Source organism: Buteo buteo, chromosome 4 (assembly GCF_964188355.1).
Source record: "Buteo buteo chromosome 4, bButBut1.hap1.1, whole genome shotgun sequence".
NCBI lineage: Eukaryota > Metazoa > Chordata > Aves > Accipitriformes > Accipitridae > Buteo > Buteo buteo.
In genome coordinates, this window is record NC_134174.1 from 32360187 (window position 1) to 32382304 (window position 22118).

A 22118-nucleotide genomic window follows, 5' to 3' on the forward strand; every position below is an offset into this window, starting at 1 on the left:
AGATTTTTACAGCAAAGAGAATTGACTTAAGGTCATGCTGTACTTCACCTCAGAGAAAGTTGAGGATGAGTGTGTAGGGAAGAATACATATTTCACTTAAGATCTCAACACCACCATAAAGGCCGCCTCTTTTCCCAAATCTGCTGACTCTTTAAAAACTGATTGGTGCTAAAGTCTGAAAGGTAAAGAATGCCATATGGTTCCAAAATCCATCATAGCAAAACTGGAAAAAATCAATTTATCAAAGAAATTGTAGCATTTAGAATGAGTGAAAGCATAATTATTTAGATATATAATTATAATTAAATTGTAGGTCTTGGAATCTCAGTACAAAAACCTGTTAGCATTCACTGTACAGAACAGTATAGCATAGTCATCTTTAAATTACATTTTTGAGTTGTTTATTTTCTTGAAGAATTTGAGGATAATAAATATAGTATTTCTTCAATTTGTCCCTTCCCATGCTTTGTCACTCTCTGCTGAGTGTTAGACAGAAAATCAAAATGGACTTGCTGTCAATATTTTACATGCCAGACTGTTGCTTCAAATACGTAAATTGGCACTTGCCGCAGTGGGAACATTGTGAATAGAAGTTGTGCTGGAATGCTGTATTTCCACAGCAGTCTCTCTGAATTTCCATTTCAACCAAAGATGCCTTTTCCTTTATTCTTCTTAGAATTGTTTTATTAACTCAGGTAGGTAGTAGTAGCCTTTCCAGCTTAAATTTCTTTACCCATTTATCAAGTTTGGGAGTTATTTTTCTTTGAATATTATGATGTTCACTGGAGTAAAAACAACAGGACCCTGGGTTGTCTACACTTAAAGGTGACCAAGTTGTTTCTAAATTACTTGGTAAATGTAAGTCGTAGCATATTGAATTTATTTCTGACCTGACCTTTCAATTCCAATATTAATAAACCAAAGGTTAAAATGTGTGACATTTTCTAGGTATCTTTAGTAATCAGAAGATGTTCAAAAGATGTGCTTTTTTTTTTTTTTTGTTCTCAAGGGAAGTGTGAAGGGCTAATCGTGCTGGGGATTTTTATTTCTGTGTTAGCACATACAGCTGGCAAAGCTGGGCCTGCAAAATACAGGCTACTTAAAATATTGCCAGCATGAGCTGTAGTCAGGACACTCAGAGAAGCTGTTTAATCCAGGTATAGAGCATTAAACGTAACACAGGCAGGCTGATGGGCTATAAGTAAACCTGAGCAATATTAACATCAGTGGAAAATTTAACTGTTAATTCATATTTTGGCTATGTATTATAAAAGCGTTCTTTCACTTACAGCCGCCAATGTCCATTCAGTCCATTGTGGTGCAAGTCCAGTGTGTTAACAAAAAGGTTGGTACCATTATCAACCACGAAGTGCGGATTGTGGTGAGAGACAGGAACGATAACTCTCCTCGGTTCCAGCAGCAGCGATACTATGTGGCAGTAAATGAGGTCAGAATGGCTTTCCTTTTTTTTTCTCTTTCTCTTGTGTGGTGTCATTGCTAAAAGTCGGCTTTCAGTTCTTTCACTCCTCATTTGAAAACCTGGTAAAATCAGTTGTTTTAAAATCCCTTACATTTGTGTCACTTGAGAAAAACACAGCACAGACAATATATTTCAGTTTTTAGCATGTGAGCTTTTCATCAGGATGCTTGTAATATTACAGAAGACACTAGAGTCTGAAGATCAATGAGTGAAGCATTGATTTCTGTTAAATTTACATGATGTTTTACTGTATTATGCAGTTGTATCAACAAACCTGGAAGTAAAATGAATTTATTTATGAAAAACAACTGTAAAGCCAATAGTTCAAAAGGTTTTATTAACAATATTGAAGCCTGGCAAAGTACAGTTTTGGTTTATTGTGGTTTCTCTTTATGAAATGATGTCTGTGAATGGAATTATTTTGCTTTATTTTTTTATGGAATAGAGAGCTGTGGATAGACTTCTCCGTGTTATTTGAAGGAAAAAATTTCTTTCTTTCTTGAGCTGGTACAACTTCATTTCACTTTACAGTTGAGGGTTTTTTTATTCTGTTAGGGATTGAATAATCTGCTAATAACCAGTGCAAAGGATCTGTGCTTTCAGTAAATTAGTATCATGGGGCTTTAGTAATAGCAAGTGGAAGCAGGAACTTACGTGCAGAAGTGGAAATGTCCAGACTGAAACTAAGAGGAGAATGGAAAGATGGGTCAGTCCTCTGCAGGTAAAGATTGAAAGAATTGCAGTTGCGTTTAAGAAAATTAGGCTGTTTAAATACGCAGTGTGCATTGTGTCCCTATTGGGATTTGGGTTTGGGTGGGGGTTTTCTGTGAAAGAATGTGACTGCTTTCATGTTGTTTGATTTTAGTAGAATTGATTTGCTGTTTCAAAAAAAACTTTAATAGTTTTGTGTGTTTGGGAGATTCAGCTTTTCAATGTGTCTATGTATTGTTACAATCACTACATTGCTCTAAGTGACCAAGGTGTAGTGATGTGCAGGACATCTTACAGGCCCCGAGGAAGGAGTGGAAGAGTTGGTTGATGAGTTTAGGCCTAATTAAGCCAAAAGTATGGAGGAAAAACATCAAAATCCACACATTATTTTTGAGTAGAGACCTGAAGTTGAGATAAGCATATACAGGTTTTTCAAACTTACTGGTCTCCTGACTGGTGACACCTTTTAAATTGAGATTGTTTCCCTTCAGACAAATTTTTGGCAACCCATCTGCCAATGTTTCTTACCACCAGAATTTGGAGGTCACAAAATACCATCTGTATGAGTTACCAGTAAAGTCCTCCTTATGATTTAAATTGTTTTCAAGTTGGCTTTTACAATGGTAATTTTAATTTCTATGTTTTTGCAGACCTGTTGCAGAAGTGCTTTTGGTCTTGGGTAAGGGCAACATAAATATAAGTCTGACATGCCTGTACGGGCTGTGATGCAGGTCCCAGATCGATTCCAAGGCCTGTGTAATTTTTGCAGTAAAACTGAAGGCAGGTAGTGTGTCAGTGCTGTAGTACTAAGGAAGCAAGGATTTCCCATAAATAGAAAGAAGTCCAAAACACACAGTGAAAAATGCACCATTTAAAACTGTTTATATTCAGAAATCTAGCAGTGTTCCAAGTATGTGCAATCATGTATTTGCATCATTATTGGACAAAATGCAACGTTACTGTTTCCACCAGTTGCAGTCCTGATTTAATTAGCTGCTTTGTTTCATTTTATCACTGTTACGCTTATAGCTTCTGACATGGCACCACTGTGCCCTTCAGCAGTACCCGGTGGGTTAATGCTCTCATTAATTAACCAAAAAAAAATGCTCACAAAACACCTCAGACTTTTTCAAAGGTTTTAGTGAGTGAATACATTTTTTAATGATAGTTTATTCTGCTAGTAATTGGCACTGCCTCTGGTGAATTTAACTCTAGGAATGAGGGTTTTGTGGTTATTTTTTGATTCCTTCTGGTCTTCTGCTTTTAGTTTGATTGTGAAATAAAAAGTGCAGAAACTTCTCTTACATAAGTAACATAAAGCAAATCAAAGGACAAGTAGATTTTATTCTTTACAGCTACCATATGTGATGAGCATCACAAATATCTCCTATTTTTTCTAACCAGGAAATTTCATCTGTGTCAATTTGAGGACTGACTTGTTCAGGTGCTTTACAGGCTTGCACTTGGCAGTTTCTCCTATCAGCTGCGATGCCTCTCTCTGGCTGTCCTAATGAAGAACATATGCACTGTGGCTTTATAACTGTACTACAGTCAGTGGTGCTTGTACAAAACATTAGGTGGACTTTCCACATGTACTGTTTAATCCATCTGGATTTATAGTTCCTGTGCTAACCAGCTTGACAGTGTGTGCGCTTTGTAGGTGTAGTATCTCCCCAAAGCATCGTGCCTCCTGTATACTGCCTACTGTAAGGAAATCCTGGGCAAATGTGTCTCAGCCTTGCCACTAGCCCAAAATGTTTTTTAGGGAGAAAAGTCTAGGGCTAAGATTTTTCCGAAGTAGTCAAAACTATTATATTACTATTGGCACCTGTAATATGAGACAAATAACTGTAGCTAGATCTTACTTTATTTGGTAGTTTTTCAGTTTCAGAAATGTCAAGGGGCAAAATTATATTGTGGAGAAATAGAATGGGGTTTATGTCAAATACTCTTTATATTTGAGCTGTCTACAACATACTAAAATTAATTTGTAAAAGAAGCTGAGGGTAATTGTCATACCAACATAAATCCTAGTTTCATGTGTCTTTTCCATTTGCACATAAAAAGACATGGTTTAAAATTAAGCCCATGTTTTTGCAGAAGGCTTAGAATGAGATGGATTTGGTAGGGTAGTTTCTGTTTTGGTTTATACCAAAAGGTAGCTCAATTTTTATACTTGATTGGTTAGAAAAGGAGGATGCCTGTACTGACTTAGACTAAAAGCTCCCCTACTCCAGTGTATTTTCTCTGTCAGTGGCCTTTACAGCTGCTCAAGGACGAGCCTAAGGATTGGGAAATATGAAGTTGTGCTTTCCTAATGAGCTCACCCAAGTTTCAGTCACTTGTAGCTGTAAAATATGTTAGATCAAAGGCAGTGTAGTAACAGTTCTTGACCAGTTTTTTTTCTTTTGCAGTTGCTTGTGAACATGTATATATTAAAATTCTTATTAATTAAATATTAATTAAATAAATTATTAATTAAAATTCTTCTTATTAAGAAATACTGACTAATCTGTATCAAACTTTTCCATGTTCTCTCAGGCATCTGTCACAGCATTAGAAGTTGCATGGGTGTAAGTTCAGAAATACCATGGAAGCATTTACTTGATTTTCAAAGCCATTCTTCAGTTTCAGGAGTAGAGAATTTTAGCATTAACACCTATTTGCTGATGCCTTAGTATTTCTGAGTGGTAATACTCCCTTTGGTGGTCTCCCTTCTCCTACCTCTAAGTTCTTCCTCAAGTGCATGAGCATGAAGAAAGCAAATTCTATGCCTTAAGGCAAACTTCCCAAATGCTTCAAAATACATGTACTTATTAATCTGGTAGCTTTGTGGTCTCTCTCACGAAAAAGCCATGGTCCCGTCTTTCCTTCCTTACTTAAGGTGTTGTATAGCCTTTTTTCATCATGTCATGTTTAATCTCAGGCATTGAGATGAGAAATACCATAATTTCTCACTCTACTGCTTCAAATATCTGGATCCTAAAAATCCTGAGAAATCTCTATACATAGATAGTCTGTGTAGAAATTTGGATCTATTCTGCATATTGTCGAATGTTCCTTAGGGATTTAAAGTTTTCTTCTGTCATTCACACTTGTATATATAGAAGACACCTGGGTAATGTGATCCAAAAGTAAAACGTGCAGAGAAAATTCATGTTCCCCTCCAGCTTATGTGTGGTTTGAAAATGTGTCTTTTGCATCTAAGTATAAAAATTATCATTACATGTTTATTGAGGAAATACTTTTTTCAGAAGGGCCTTAATTATTGTATTAGAAGTATGCACTTCTCATGTAGCTGTGGTATGATTGTTCTCATACTTGTTAATGTTGATGGGGCCAGTAATGTTTGTTTGACTTGGTGGCTTAGCTTTGAGTGGCAATGCTGGTATTCATATAAGTTACAGTTAAAATTGGTTTTAAAGTTTAACATCTTAGTTTAAAGTATAAAATAGAATGTCTGTTTCCCTAAAATATCTATGTGCTTTTTAGGCAAAGTGTTATTATCTGAGCATTTATAAGTGAATTAGCTAATTAGAGTTAGTTAATAGGAAAATACCCACCCGTTGGTTTTTTTTGGGGGGGGCGCAAAGGAACCACCCTAAATGTGTGTGTACATATATATGTATGCACATATACATAGTGGAATGTGTCCCTGCCCATGGCAGAGGGGTTGGAACTAGAGTATCTTTAAGGTCCCTTCCAACCCAAACCGTTCTGTGATTCTATGTATAAATAGTCTCCATTCGCTCTGGTCCTCAATAGTCTAGCAGGGGGCTAATGCAGACACAAAATAGCCATGTCCTTAAAATTAGCTGGCATTTTGTGTATGAGCTGTAGTCAAGAAAATAGGGTTGTAATTAAACTATTGACTTTTTATAATTGTCTGGGTTATGAAACAGATTTGGGACATAATTCATTCAACTCCTAAGTAGTGCTGTTCTGACATGTGAAGTAACTAAGCTGATCATCACTCTTGGACTGCTGCTGCTACGTGTAGCACGCCACAGAGTCTGTGCAAGCACTAGGGCAGGAATGGGCTTTTTTTCCTTCATGTCATGACTGGCCCAGTGCCACTGCCCTGTAAAGAGTGTGGGGTATGGGGTTTTTTTTTTCTCTATTTTAGTCATTTTTTTCTTTTTTTTTTATTTTTTATTTTTTTTTATTTCTTCTTTTCTCTTGCTGCTTGGGCATCCATGCTTGTGAGGCTGGGACCACTGTCTTAGTCCATAGCAGGCTCCGGCATCACTGAGAACTTAGAGAACAAGCGCGGAAGCCCTTTACAGGGGTGCTACCATTTAGGAGCAATTTTCCCTTTTCCCTTTTTAATGCTTTTTCAAGACAAAGAATATGAGTGTCTCAGCCTAAAGCAAATCCAACTGCTATCCACAGCATTATGAAATCTCCTCGTAAAAGTAAAAATGAGTTAAGGTTGATGTTAACACTTTTATGATAATTATAAATACTCTGCAGGGTTATTTCCTTTGTTTTGTGTGTTATATGTTTTTATTTGTACGAAAGTGTCACATCATCATTTATGTAGGAAAAAATCCTGACAAAATGACATTAGCCTGGGGCTAAATTTGACCATGCATATTAGTGACTGAAAGATATGAATTATTGCAGTATATTAAAACAAAGCTCTATAGTTAGGTTGAAACTCAGAAGAATTGGGCAACTCAGTGCTCCACAGGCAAATCTATAGTATTGCTGCAAGGGTTTTAAATATATGTACCTAATACTGGGACTAGAAACTAAAATCTTGTACTGCTGAGGCACAATTGTGGTTGTCTGTGTTTTGTGTTAAACACAACTTAACTTGACAAATTTTATCTCAGCTGAATACAACTCTAATTCTGCACTGCCTGGGTTTTATAAGGCTGAATTTTTTTTGTATAAGTTTTTCACGTGAGCCTTATTGGAGTCTTACAGAGGTGTTGGTAAGCTCAGGAGCATTTAATAACAGGTTTTGTTTGGAAATGATAGTGGAGTTACTAGAATACTGTTTGAAGGCAGTATTACTTCTTTAAACATACATGACCTTACAGCTGCTTGTAAACCAAAATTTTAGAGTTGGTTTGGTTTTTGGGTTGTTTTTCCCCCCCTTAAGTTGGCAGAGATGGGAATCCTTTTCAAAATGAATGTGTTTCTTGAACTTCAGTCATGTTAAAACTTTGGCTTTGGGCTGCTGAGAATTAGAACTTGTGCTGAATTTTCATTTCTTCTGGTGTAATTATTCATATCTTTTTCCTTGTGGTATTAAAATAATTAATCTCTGCAGGTAGACATCATCAAAAGAATATTAGCTCAGAATGATTAACTGTAAATCTTACTTTGCTGTTCGGGGCCACTGTGAAAAATTATTCATTTTTAACTTTGTAAATAGGCAATAATAGGAAAATTTATTTTCAAAATGTTTTATGGAAGTGTTGAACGTTCCTGTCTGCATCTAGACTTCTAATAGCCATAAATCATGTTGAAGGCAACTGCAGCTGTTGACTGTGGAAGAATAAGATTTATTGTGTGCATTTCCTCTCTATTTGTTTAATTGTATTCTTTTGAAATCTTACTTGTTTCTTGTCACTGTGGTCCTTTTTCACCACATCGAATTCCCACAGAGATTATTATCCTCACACTGTCACTAACACACATATAAATTAATTTTTTTTTACAATTCCTAACACTTTAGCTTGCATAATGAAAGACACTCAGCGTGGTCAATCAGTTTACTACATAACTTCAGTCCCTTTCTTTTTGAGATACCAAAGTTTAATATGGAGAAACAAAATTCCTCTCCAAGGAATTCTCTGAAGTAGGCATGTCTAATGGAAAGGAGACAAGTGGGGTGTAGAGATAGTTCAAGCAACAGTTTTCAGAGCCACTTTTGGGTCCTTCTGAAAGGTAGCAAAGCAAAGGAGCTGAGAACCACTCTGTAGACATATTTCCAGCTCCCCCATCTCCCAGACATGGTGGTGGAAGATTTTTCAGAGAATGAACTGAGTTGGAAACTGTGGGAATATGGGTGCTGTGCAGAATCTCTCTGCTACAGGTTGACATAGCAGTGGTGTGGGGTGGTTTGAGCTCTAGGTAAGTCTTTACTGTTTAGAGAGAGTGTGCATCTACTAAAGAATGATACTGATCACTGGTTTGAGAAATTCTGACCATAATATAGTATATAACACAAATCCATCTCAATGTTCTGCTCTTCGCCAATATCAAAAATCTGATTAGCCAGTTTGTTCTACTTGCACACGCATGTATTCAAATGGCATGCCCATTTTATGTCAGTGTGAGATCAAACCCAGTCTTTCAGCCTGCTCTTTTAGCTTTTGCATATGTGTTTTAGATACCTCCATAATATTTGCTAGAAAAACATACCTTTCGTTGCCACATTACCTATCTTTCTTCCTAGGAATGCAGTTTCTCACGAGCTGTTCACATAATAAGTAATCCTTATTTAAACAAGAACAGTGGGATTATTCATGTTGATAAAGAACAGTGTTACATATATATACACACACTATATATATATACACACACACTATATATATATATAGTCTCACATTTTATAAGGTGAACTGAGTTCGTCCTTATTGTTCCAGCAATAAAGTGAATGGTGACAGCAGTCTGTCAGAAAGCCCTCACAAATTGTGGGTAAAAGTGATATTGCCTAGCTAACAGTAAATCATCGCAATGTTGAAATCTCAGTGTAAAAATATTGTGTAGATTTAAATGCTGAGTTGCCTCTCTCAGATGATTAGAAGTGGAGTTTGAGATGTTTAGTTAAGAGCTCATCTGAATTTTTCCAAAGGCTGCAGTAATCTTTAATGTGAGATCTTGGGCAGGCTGGAAAGTTGAGTGAAATGAGTTAATTTTTTCCTAACTCTCAGAAAGAGGGAGTGGCAGGGGATTTTTTTTCAGTGCCCTTTCTAATATCATTTGTATTGCATAAAAGAAAACATAGATAAAATAGAAACCTGCGTATTAGGTTCATGAAGGTCTGTATATCTGCAGTCAGTTATTTTGGATATAACACACTAAATCCAAGACTTGAGCTTTTAACTTTTACTGTAAGCACATGCAATTGTAATTCTGGTGTTTACTGCTATTTCGTTTTTACAACTGCCTCCTTTGTTATCACTTAATGATGTGCTTTACAGTGCTGGAGCCTTTTTATGTTAGTCATCACTTATCTGCACCCTGTCAGGGCCCCGATACAGCTGCTCTCAATGAAACAGAGCAAATAACTATTGCCGAGCAGAGCTGCTGGCTCAATTCAATGGGAACCAAGCATTTACGTGCTTCTGAAAAGCAACACAGCTCTGGGCATCCTTCAGCTATGAGGACTTGTGCAGGTCCAGCCCTTCCTTATCCCCTTGGCAGCTGTGGCGGTACCCAGTTAGGGTGGTCTCATCATCTGGGACGTTGTGCTCTGCCCTCTCCCTTTGCAGGACATGGCATTACAGCATCCATGGAGCTAGCAGGAGCATTGCAAACACCTTCGCGGGTGTCTGTCAGCTCTTGGGCTGTTCTGATGTGACGGGAGTTGGTTGATTTTTTTTTTAAGAGATCTGTTGTTTGATTTCCAGTGGTAACTTTTCCTTCTCCTGAGAGCATGCTGGTGTTAGAGCTGCCTGCAGGTGTTGAGCAGGGAGCGCTCCTTCGCAGTGAGTGCTGAGAAAACATGTAGGCAGCCTAATGGAGCAGCGTACTTAATAAGCGTGGTGTTTGACAGCAGTGTGTTCCCTGCCCCGCTTTCCAGCCTGCTACACATGTGATGTCTTCAAAGCTGCTCCTCTCTGCCTCGTCTGGGAGCACAGAGGCTTTTTTCTGTTCCGACAGCAGAAGCATGGGAGATTTCCATCATGTGCCAACCCCTGTTAAGCCAGTGCAGTGCCCACCTCTTTCTGCTAATGAGACTGTATCATTTAACCAATGATTAATTGGTTAAACTGGTTTATTTAGTGTTGTACTGGGTGTCCGTGCCCAGGTGGGGGCTGAAGGTTCTCTGTGAGGAGAGGCTGGGGCTGCCCTGAGCCAGGCATGGCTGGTTCCAAGGGCCCCAGCACTGGGCCCAGCCCAGCCCCTCAGCCAGGCCTGGGGTGCCTCAGGGAAATGGATTTAACAAAGGGGAAAACGCCATGCGGCAGTGAGGAAAAAATTGTGAGGAGGAGAGGAGTTTGGGAGTGAAGGAGCTAAGCCGAGCCTTGGGAGAAGGGGTGGGATAGGGGAGGATGCTGTTTTGTCTTCGTTTGTCACCATCCAAATGTATTTTTAATCGGCAGTATATTAAATTATTTTTCCCCAAGTCGAGTCTGTTCTGCCTGCGAGGGTAATGGGTAAGTGATCTCTGTGTCTTGACCCTCAAGTGTGTTCATCTGACTTTCCTCCTCTGTGCTCTTGAGGAGGGGGGTGAGAGGTCACCTGGATCTGGTGGCTGGCTAAGGGCAGCCCACCTCTAGTGGGGGAAAAAAAACCCTACAGACCTTCCTGTAAATTTTCCAAATCAGTTTTCAGGTTGCTTTGGTCTTCTTTCCCCTTACAGAAACAGGAGACAGCCCCTTCTCCCCTACACGTGCAGTTTGTCATTAGCCAGTAAGTTATCCTCCTTGGTTTATGACAGTTGCCTCTAGTTTTATCCTGTCAGACAAGGCTCGTGTTTCCAAGATGATTGCTCCCCTGAATTCTTGAAAGGCGGCTGCTGCTGTACCAGAGGTACAAGGCAGAGACTCTCTGGGAGGCAATTACCTTGCAATTAGTAGGCACGAGGGAACAGTCAACTTCCTACACCCGCATGTGACAGTTCTACTATCTGTACCAATAGTAAGCAAGTCAAGTTTGTAGCAAAATGTAAACGTACATAATTATTGTGGCATAAGTGTAGGTAATGTAAATAAGTATCGTAAATTAAGCCCCACCTGTTTTATCATAAAAAGGGCTTTGAATTGGTGTTTTTTATTTCAAAGATTCAGTATGGTCAGCCGTGAAAATATTTCTCAGAGAACTTTGTCAGCTATTAAACTCTTAAAGTAATTAGCAGCTTTATAAATAAAACAAGACCAGGAACTATGACTAGAGGAGGAAATGGGCTGTTAATTATTTGCTTTATGGTGTTGTCATGGTTTAATCCCAGCCAGCAACTAAGCACCACGCAGCCGCTCACTTCCCCCACCCAGTGGGGTGGGGGAGAGAATTGGGGGGGTGGAGGTGAAGTAAAACTCATGGGTTGAGATAAGAACAGTTTAATAGAACAGAAAGGAAGAAACTAATACTGTTAATAATAATAATAATATAATAATAATAATAGGACTGGAATATACAAAACAAGTGATGCACAATGCAATTGCTTGCCACTTGCCGACCGATGCCCAGTTAGTTCCCGAGCAGCGTTTCCCCCGCAGGCCAACTCCCCCCAGTTTATATACTGGGCCTGACGTCACATGGTATGGAATATCCCTCTGGCCACTTTGGGTCAGTCCTGTCCTGGCTGTGTCCCCTCCCAACTTCTTGTGCCCCTCCAGCCTTCTTGCTGGCTGGGCATGAGAAGCTGAAAAATCCTTGACTTAGTCTAAACACTACTGAGCAACAACTGAAAACATCAGTGTATTATCAACATTATTCTCATACTAAATCCAAAACTAACACTATACTAGCTACTAGAAAGAAAATGAACTCTATCCCAGCCAAAACCAGGACGGGTGTGAACTACAAAATGTGGAAGTGAAATAGCATCCCCATTTGCAGCAAATGTTTGAATAACTTTGTCCTTTACCACCTTCTCCTTTTACAGCATTTCAAACCTTTTTAGACCCTATAGGTTTAAAGATGTGCAACAACTTAATGTAAAATTTGGAGGAAAGAAGAAGGGTCAGCAGGTTTCTGTTAATTCAGGGCCAAAAAATTGGGTGTGATGAGAGCAACAAGAGGAAGCGTGGGTAGGAGCAGTGTCTATGTTGAATCCAGAACTGTTTGTTCATTTGTTTTTTCTCTCTCGGGTTGATTACTCACAAAGTTTTCTGAATACTAAAATTGAGAAATGATGACTCCCAAGAAGTCCATTGGACTTCTGTCCTTGATCTCAATGGGTCTTGATTTCCTGCTATTTATCTATGCTAGGATAATTATAAATTGATTCATTTTCAAAATATAATTTTATGGGTATTCAGTCACTGCCAACAAAATATTGGAGAAACAGCATCATTCTTGTGTTTGTTTAAAACCATAAAGCTCTCTGGGTGTCTGTGTTTGCATGTAATAATATTTATCTGGCACTATTCACATTGTCATGAAGACACTGCTAAATAAGTTCTATTTACTTTTGCAGCTCATCTTTATTTTCCTTCCTGAGTCTGAAAAAATAGCTTTTATTTTTTTTAATCTATTTATATTTATTTCATGAATTCTTTTGGTTTTAAGACTTTTTTTTCATGTTCATCTCTTTTAAAACAATTGGGGTTCTGTCCTGATGCAGACAATCTGTGGAATAAAAATGGAAATTGGTTTCACTCTTTATATGACGCTTGGCATCAGTTAAAGTAGTGTCTGAGTACATTGTGTCTAAATAGTTGCTCATAAATGAGGTTCCGGGCCAAGCAAAGGGGATGAGAGAATGTCAACCTTGCATTATAGATGAAACCTATGGTAGGGTAGGGGGTTGCAAACAGTTCTTTAATTGTTTCTTGTATACCTTAAGGTTTTAATGCATATCTGTCTCTCTCTGTTCTTGCAGTTAACTCCAGTTGGAACAACCATCTTTACAGGATTTTCTGGAAACAGTGGTGCTACTGACATCGATGATGGTCCAAACGGCCAGATAGAATATGTCATCCAGTACAATCCTAAAGACAAGGTAAACACATTTAGCTTTTTTTTAGTTCAGGTGTGTGTGTATATATATACACACACCTTGAAGCAGCAAATGAACAAGAGATTGCCGTTGGACTTCATAAAGAAATGCTTTCCTTCGTGATATACAATATCTTCTCTGCCCATGAGTCTTGCTTGCCCTGTAAACACAGCTGAATTTACCTTCCCTTTCATTGTCATGCTGTTAGCAGCTAGATTACTTCAGTATCAATCATTAATAATCCCCTGTCTTCTCCAGTGTTGTTCACACACTTCATCTTTTTTTTTGGCATGCCTTTTCAGTCCGTGATAGGTAGTTGTATTTACTCCTACACATTTATGTCTAATAGATTCACAGCTAAGAAATGTTCATGGGCGTGGCTAAGTTACTCTAAAAAAAGAGACATTCTGATTTTTCTCATGGAGTCATTTATATTTAAAAATCACTGTTTTAAAAAAACAGGGTTATATATATTTTTAAAATAAAACACTAGTGATCCCTACCTATTATATTTGCAAACACATACTTTTAGAGACAAAAAGCTTAAAGTATTAAAAAAATTCTCTTTAGGGTCAGATGTGTGAATTTCTCTGTTATAACAAGGTTTTGCACATGGGTGATTTGTGTGAAGTGTCCATATGCATTTCTGTAGCAAATTCGAAGTAATTTTAGCAATCTGTTTTTGCAAACCGGGCTATCTTTTGCCATGGGCTAAGAACACAGTTACTGTGGATCAGCTGGTGAGCTGGTGTGATAATTTGTTAAGCAGGCCACCCTGATTTTGTATTCATCCCAAAGATAATACAGATGTTAGCAGGGGGAGGTGGTGGTGGGGTGGTGTGCACACACGAAATATGCTATATAAACTTCTCATTGAAATTCCCTGGTTTTACTTGAAGGGAATTTGAGCAGAAATGGTTTTGTGGGAAAACAGCAATCTGATTTTCTGTTTAATTAGAAGAGTAGGCACACAAGTTCTGATTCAATTTGCACCATTGAAGCTGTACACCTCATAAAGGCTTCAGTCCTATTTTCATTGAAGTCAACAAGAGTTTAAATATCTGTGACTAATTACAGTTAGTGCTTATACTTCTTAGGAGGTAGAATTTTGTAAATAGTGACATTATCAAGGAATAATTCAATATGAACTAATGATATAAGACCCTACTTTTTTACTTTTCACTGGGGTAATTGTTGATTTTTGCATAGCTACATACTGAGGCATAATTTTTATTTCCTAAATCCACATATTCTGAGGACAGAGATGGTTTCTTGAAAAACTTTGCAGCACCTTACACCACAGTCTTTCCTGTGGAACATTGTTTTGCAAAGAGGCAAAGTCTTTTTGACAAAAATGGAATTGTGATGTTAGGTTTTTGGGAGATAGGGAATTTTCTGACTTTATATGTTGCGTATATTTGGACTGACTCCATTTTTTAAATGTTTGCAGTTGTTTCTTAGAGATTAAATTGATTGTGCAGACTTGAGCAGTCTTTTGAGTTATGACACTTACTTCAGTGAGACTATTTAAATGGGTAAAATTACTAGTGCACGATGTGTGAGTTCATCATGTTACGTTCTCAGCTGTTCTTTGTACTGGTGATATGCATGACTGAAGAGTTTCTTTCCTAAAGTTTGTCAAGGCAAAGGTTTTCTATGGAAACAGTGAGTATAAAATGTTATGCTAATGTCATCTTTTAACTGTTTGCATGACATAAGTGTTAGAAATAAATGTTATTCCACTACCACAAATATTTGAAAAGTAAACAGAAGGCAGGAAGGAGTGAAAGGAAGGGACAAGCAGTTTCAAATTTGGGGGGGGGGACAGAAAAAAACCCAACCCACCCCAAAACGTCCAAGCTTTGAATTTTTCTCTCCGTTCTTTTTTCTTACCCTTAACTTATTGCTTAACAAAAAGAGCTCAAATAATTCCTTCGCTTTCAATAAAGACTATGAAAAATGTTGGCACTGAGAAAATAACTCTTCCAGAAAATACTTCTTCTAGATAACTTTAGAAAATTGAAAGTATTTTTTTAAAAAATAAACATTTTAGCGTACATTGAATATGTTGGTATACTGAAAATAAATTAAAAAATCCAAACCCCTTAAAATTTTTTTTTCCATTAAAACATATTGCACCATGGCAAAATATAGGAGTTGCTTTGTATTTAATTTAGTATTAAGTCATAGCATCATATTTGCTCAAAGGCATCCTGAGAAATCATTCTAAAAGCATCTCACACAACCACATTAGCCTCAAGTTCAGCAGAGAGGTTTGACTAACTACTAATGGAAGGACATTATAGCATGCCTAAGTGGTTTGATGTGGTGTTTTGCCACAGGAAGAGTTAAAAAACATTTCCCAAAACTTTTCTTTTCCTCTCTTACTCAGTGAAACTTGCTTGTTCTTGTTCTCCCAGTGACTGTGAAGAACAGTGAGGGATTTCCCTGGCTGGAACAACTACTTTGGAGTAGCTAGTTGCTTTATTGCATCTTTGCTTTACTATTTTTGTATTCCAGATTAAATAAATCTGATTCTTTCATCTGTAGATAGCATTTATGTGCATAACATGGCTTTACCTACTGATGTGTTTTGTGCGTGTGCTTGACAGAGATGACTTCTCATCATTGTAAACTGCTTCATCTCAGCTGTCAACTTGCCAGGAAGTTACTGCCTAATATCTGCCACAAGTGGATTTTCTTCCTTAACCTGGGAAACAATCATACCAGGCTCAAAAATGATGTGTACAGCTTAGTGAGAAATCCCTACTTTTCTACTTTTGGGATCTCCCTATATTGTGTGATGAAGATGCCCGCAGTGTTGTTTGACACCAATGACACAGTGTTCTGCCTTAGAAATTGTGGTGGGTTGACCCTGGCTGGATGTCAGGTGCCCACCAAACCACTCTATCACTCCCCTCTCAGCTGGACAGGGGAGAGAAAATATAACGAAAGGCTCGTGGGTTGAGATAAGGGAGAGATCACTCGCCAGTTACCGTCACAGGCAAAACAGACTTGACTTGGAGAAAATTAATTTAATTTATTACCAATCAAAACAGAGTAGGGTAATGAGAAATAAATTGAATCTTAAAACACCTTCCCCTTATTCCTGGGTACAACTTCACTCCTGAATTCTCTACTTCTCCTCCCTCCGCCCCCAGCGGCAAAGAGGGATGGGGAATGGGGGTTGTGGTCAGTTCATCACACGTTGTTTCTGCTGCTCCTTCCTCCTCAGGGGGAGGACTCCTCACTCTTCCCCTGCTCCAACGTGGGGTCCCTCCCATGGGAGACAGTCCTTCATGAACTTCTCCAACATGAGTCCTTCCCACGGGCTGCAGTTCTTTACAAACTGCTCCAGCGTGGGTCCCTTCCATGGGCTGCAGTCCTTCAGGCACAGACTGCTCCAGCGTGGGTTCCCCCATAGGGTCACAAGTCCTGCCAGGAGCCCGCTCCAGTGCGGGCTTCCCACGGGGTCACAGCCTCCTTCGGGCATCCCCCTGCTCCGGTGTGGGGTCCTCCCTGGGCTGCAGGTGGAGATCTGCTCCACCGTGGACACTCCATGGGCTGCAAGGGGGACAGCCTGCCTCACCATGGTCTTCACCACAGGCTGCAGGGGAATCTCTGTTTCAGCGCCTGGAGCACCTCTTCTCCCTCCTTCTTCACTGACTTTGGGGTCTGCAGAGTTTTTTCACTCACATATTTTCACTCTTCTGTCTGGCTGCATTTTCTTTTGCACAGTAACTTTTTCCTCCTCCTTAAATATGTTCTTCCAGAGGTGCTACCGCTGTTGCTGATGGGCTCGGCCTTGGCCAGCAGCAGGTCTGTCTTGGAGCCGGCTGGCATTGGCTCTATTGGACATAGGGGAAGCTTCCAGCAGCTTCTCACAGAAGCTCCCAAAACCTTGCCATGCAAACCCAATACAGAAATTTATTTAGATCATAAGTTTAATTGGAGACTAATTTAGGCATTTGAAAAAAAAACTCCACCAAACAACTGTAAAAACAGGAGGTGTTATTCTAGAAATTCAATTTAACTTAATTATTTTATTGTTTAATTGGAAAGATACATAAAAACCAAGTAGAAAAATGAATGCAAAACATACTTGACACAGGGCTGGGTTCTAGCTATCATGTAAAGGAATGCCATAAAACTTTTCTTAGCTGTTAACAGCTAAGGATCAAGTCAATTAATATGCCAAAAAGATTCTGTCTCCTAAAGCAGAGTGAATTGTTAGGTCTCTGAGGGCTCTATACCTGAAGGTTATTATGACAAATGCATCCTCAAAACAAGTTCTGGACTCCCTCCTTACTAGCTAATTTTACTGAGATTCATTGTGATGTGTTTGGTGAGGATTCAAAATTAAACATTTTGAGTTTATCTGGAGTTAGGGAATATGCATAATGCTTTTGCTAAACTGATTTTTCACATACTAGCTCTCTGGGGACTAAATTGAATTGTTACCCTGGTGACCTTCCCCATTTTAAATTTGTGGGCCCATATTCAAACTATGGGCCAACAAATGCTCTAAGTTATGAAGACTACTGTACAAAAGCATTTTGTTGTCTCTGTTTTGAAGTGAGAGGAGAACCAGTTTTGTTCTCTTGGAGTAAGCAGTTGACAAAGCAATGTCTTGATATTCCCGACTTCTAGCATGCAGTGGCTCATTTCAGCACAGGATGGAAATACAACTGAGATGTGATGGTGGTGTGTGCATCTTTTAATTGCCTTGGAGCTTCATTGCAGCTGATCCTCAGCTGCAGAGTCTTTTCCAGCTGGTTCTGGCCTTTTAACTAGAGACAAATGGGCTAAAGCAGTCAGGAGAATTTTCTTTATGAATTAGGAGTGGCACGTATATGTATGTTTGCGTGTGCATGCATGCACACATGGCATCATCTTGTACAGCTGTCAAAGTTATTACCCGTTATTTGCATGGTTCACAACCTGCTTGCTTGTTTGTGCAAATATCATTAAAAGATGGGGGGGGGGCAGGCAAAAGCAGTGAACTGTGCTTGGTTCTTCCTTATTCCAACACTAATCTGTTCTAGTTTCCTGTTTTGACGTAGTATAAATATTGTAATTGATTTTTTTTTTCCAGTGGGAACTATTTTTTTTATCCAGAAAGATGAGTGCCAAACTCAGACATAAGCAAACAGTTATTTAGCAGAGTCTGTGATGTACTTTCCAATCCTGTTTTCCTGCACACCAGAAATATCTGCAACATGGTGGATTTAACAATCATTATTATTTATTTGCTGAAAAACAAACTGCAGTTTTAGCAGATGTTTCAAGTTTTAGAGGTAAAAGGCCTTATGCTATCTAAGGAAAGAATAGTACTTTACTTCTGCAGTGTTTTCTGTGGAGGGATTTTGGAATATTGTATTGCTCTTACCCATTCAGTGTACTTAAAATGTTAACTATATTCTGTGTTGGTAGATTGAAGCAGGGAAAGATTTTTTGATGTGATTAATTTGATAATAGAACTGGATCTCACATCAGTGTCTCTGCTTGTAATCCTCCCAAATGGGTCATTAGTCAAAGTGAATCCTTTGAAGGTGTGTGCACCCCAGTAGTACCCTCCTGCCATTCAGTGCCATAGCTTTGTAATCTGAATCTGTTTAAGCAAATATGCAGGACAAATTGAATTTCACCTGATTTACCCATCCTGAATCTACCCTGAAATCTGAATTTACTAGTGTATGAACACGTGCATAACTGCCACTGTGAACTGGCACCGAAGTGTGTAGCGTTGATGTTCTCCACGTGCTTACTACTTCATTGCCCTCATGAAAGCTAAAATAAAGAGAAGATAACTACAGTGATGTGGATTTCTTAATCTCTAATCCTTGATACTTTCTGCAATAGTGAGAAAAAACTGATGAAGGCAAGCCAAACTGTAGAAACTGAAGACCTGAACTCTTAGCTGACAAATAGGGAAAGCTTTTCTGAACACACCAGGGCAAATTCAGCATGGCAAATCTGCAAGAAGCAGGATAGTTAGGCTTCAGTTTGCAGTTGGAAGTAATAACGTGTATGCAAAGAATCAGAGAGGATTCTGTTATGTGTAGATTATTTATTGTCGGGTTCTTATGGAGAAAATTGGGTGGGGAGAAAGGACAGAAAACTTTAAAATCTCTAACCTGGAAAGCATGTGTAATTTTGATGTGCCATCCAATCAATCATCTCGTTGTCACCTATATGAAACATGTTTTAACTTTGAAGCACATTCAATTTTATCGTACTGTTTTAATTTTTGCAGACTTCCAACAGGACCTTTGATATTCCTCTCACTTTGTCTGGAGCAGTAGTTCTACGGGAAAGACTAAATTATGAAGAAAAGACTCGTTATTTTGTCATTGTTCAAGCAAATGTAAGTATAGATCTCTTAATGGTCATTTAGGCCACTGATTTAGGTGGGGCTTTAGTTTGCAGATTTAGATTTTTCCAAGGAAAGGAAAAGTCTTGCTGAAATACCAGGTCTGATAATACTGTTCTCCTGAAGATCTTGATTTATCTAGGTCACTGAAAGCTTAGACGTATTATTAGTGGTTAAAAAAGCTTGCCCAGTGTGTGTAACAAGATAAGCTTTTTGGCACAAGGAAGTACAGCCCATGCAGAAAAGTGCATTCTAGTGTCACTAAGTGTTCACTTTCTAACAAATCTAGCGATGCTAATTTGATCTCAGATGAGTTTAATGGATACAATTTAGTTGTATCCTTCAGGTTCGAAATGCGTTTTTCTATAAAGAGGTGATTTTTCTTTCAAGTCATATTGCAAGCATATATAGAGGTTTTTACAGAGTGGCTGGCAGTGGATAAGGCATACTGAGAAGAAAAGTGATGATTAAACTATATCTGTCATCAGAGAAGTTTTTTGGTGCCCTTGAGGACTGTGAGAGCTTTTTTCCCTTTTTGTCCTTCTGATAATAGCTGAAATGAAAACTTTTCCTCTGTTGTTTACCTCTGTTGTGATACTACTTCATTTGTGGGAAAATGAGAATGCTCTGAAGCAACTTCAGATAGCTTTCTCCTGAATTCACACATTTATATTACCATCATCTTTCTGATACAGAATTGTAGATGCATTTTACAATCCACTTTACTACATATTTTGTGGCATTGCAGTGCTCCCCTAGCAGAAGATAGGCTCTGGGGGTGTGTCTCAGTGCTTTTTGCACTTAGATGTATCTAAACATGCTTCCTGGCTGTTAGAACAAGTTGTTTTATCTGGGTAACGTAACTTGCTGATCTCTTGAACAGGAATATGGGAAGGTTGAGAACTGATTTGCCTTGTGGTTTTATCAATAATTTATTCTGCAGATCACCACTGCTTATTCACAGCTCTTTCCCTTTGATGTCAGAGCTGTGAGTTTCATGAGACATTGCGCTTGTAGAAAAATAACGGGTAGTTGAGCAGGTCATGTTTTTCAAGAGAAAGGCATGGTGTGCAGCGGTGCAAACACCTCACCTGAGGAGGGAAGCCTGTCATGTTGCAGGAGCAACTGGTGAAGGCACAGCTTGGGATGCACGGTGGCAGTACTACAAAGCAATCTCATATTAATTTGTTCATTCCTTTCAATATATGTCCTTACACAGTAAATTGTCACCTTTGTGGTACTGGGTTTGGGAGTAGAGCTGTGCTAATAGCTTCTGTGTCATGTTTATAGCCAATCAAGCAGCTTGCGTGATTGAAATGTCTTGTGAGGCCATGTGTTTTCTCATACCCAAATGGGAACTGAGTTCACTAAAATTTTGAGTGTTCGCAGATGAGAAAGTAGCTAGATCTCAAAGAAAGGCTCTGATTAAGCTCTATAGCTCAGCTTTTTAGAAGTTTGCTTTACACATCTTTTTTTTTCTTTTTTCTTTTACAAAATATTGCAGGCTGCGCTTAATTCTCACTATTGTACGTACTATGCAATCGTACTTCTATTCCATTGGTTACATTTTCAGTGATCGTTTATTGTTCTTGCATCCTGAAGATTATACATGAAATTAATTACTTTGTATCTGCTTTGATCCAGTGTTACTCAAAGGCACATACTGGAGGAATGTAAGAAAGTTTCACTGATAATGAAGGCTGCTCCTTGTAGCTGGTATTGTTTTTCATCATTGACCATGAAGAAAGCTTAATTCAGAAATTCCCATATTCAGTAACTGTACATGTTAAGCAGTTTGAAAAACTGAGTAGACTGAAAAATAGGAAAAAAAATGCATCCAATCTGATTTAGAGCAATGACCTGTTCTTCTTACACAGATGATGATACTAAACAGCATAAATACTAAGAGAAAAGGCTTTTTTCTTTTCTGTCAATGTTATCCTAGGATAGGAAGGCAAGACTTAACCGATGGCCCATATTCCCTCTGCAAGATTTTATTTTTGTAAAGAAAAGCTATCATAACGGTTCTTCCATGAAAGTGGAAATATTTCTGACCATTTTTTAAAAAATATTGGATAGTCATGCTGTTTCTTCACTGTGATAACAAAAGAAGAAAGAAAAGGTGAACTGTTGCTAGTGTGTACATCGTTCAGTGTATAAAAGTAATCCAGGTGGTTCTGACAATTCAGGAAAGTGTAGCTTTTATTCTGTACCATCTTGAAAGAAAAAAGGAGACAATAAAGAAGTTGCAGTACTCAATGGCATCTTGTGTACCCAAAGATTAAAAAAAAAAAAAAAAAAAAAAAAAAAGGCCAAACCATGATACATTGACAAGAACCTGTCATGCAGCATGGAAACTTTTTTGGGATGCAGCATTGTAGCTGCTTTATTGTGGACAGAAGTGTCCTTCAACCTTTTAAAACATGAGCAGTATAACTTATTTGAGACATACCAGCTTTCCACATGGAGTACAGTTTGGAGATCTTAGATCAATCACTGTCCTCTGGCTGGGCTTTTGGGGGGGGGGGGAGGAAGTGCTAAATCTTTCTTAAATTGTGGCGTGCAGAGGTGGATTGAGCATTACAGTCCAGGGCCTTGCCACTGCCAATTAGAAAAGAAGTAGTTACTGCTTATGCTTTCCATTTCTGTAAGTGAAAGTCCTTTTATTTTACTTATGGAAAGGATTTGTTGGAGCTACACAAAGCAGC

At 38.5% G+C, this 22118-nt stretch overlaps 1 protein-coding gene across 1 annotated transcript in view; it reads left to right on the top strand.

Moving 5' to 3' along the window:
- The window catches only part of PCDH15 (protocadherin related 15), a 711887-nt gene that overhangs the window by 428806 nt on the left and 260963 nt on the right, over positions 1-22118 (top strand). The window contains exons 7-9 of the mRNA XM_075025448.1: positions 1292-1447; positions 12921-13040; positions 19294-19404. Coding sequence (XP_074881549.1) covers positions 1292-1447; positions 12921-13040; positions 19294-19404 — 387 coding nt within the window. The remainder of the gene's footprint in view (positions 1-1291; positions 1448-12920; positions 13041-19293; positions 19405-22118) is intronic.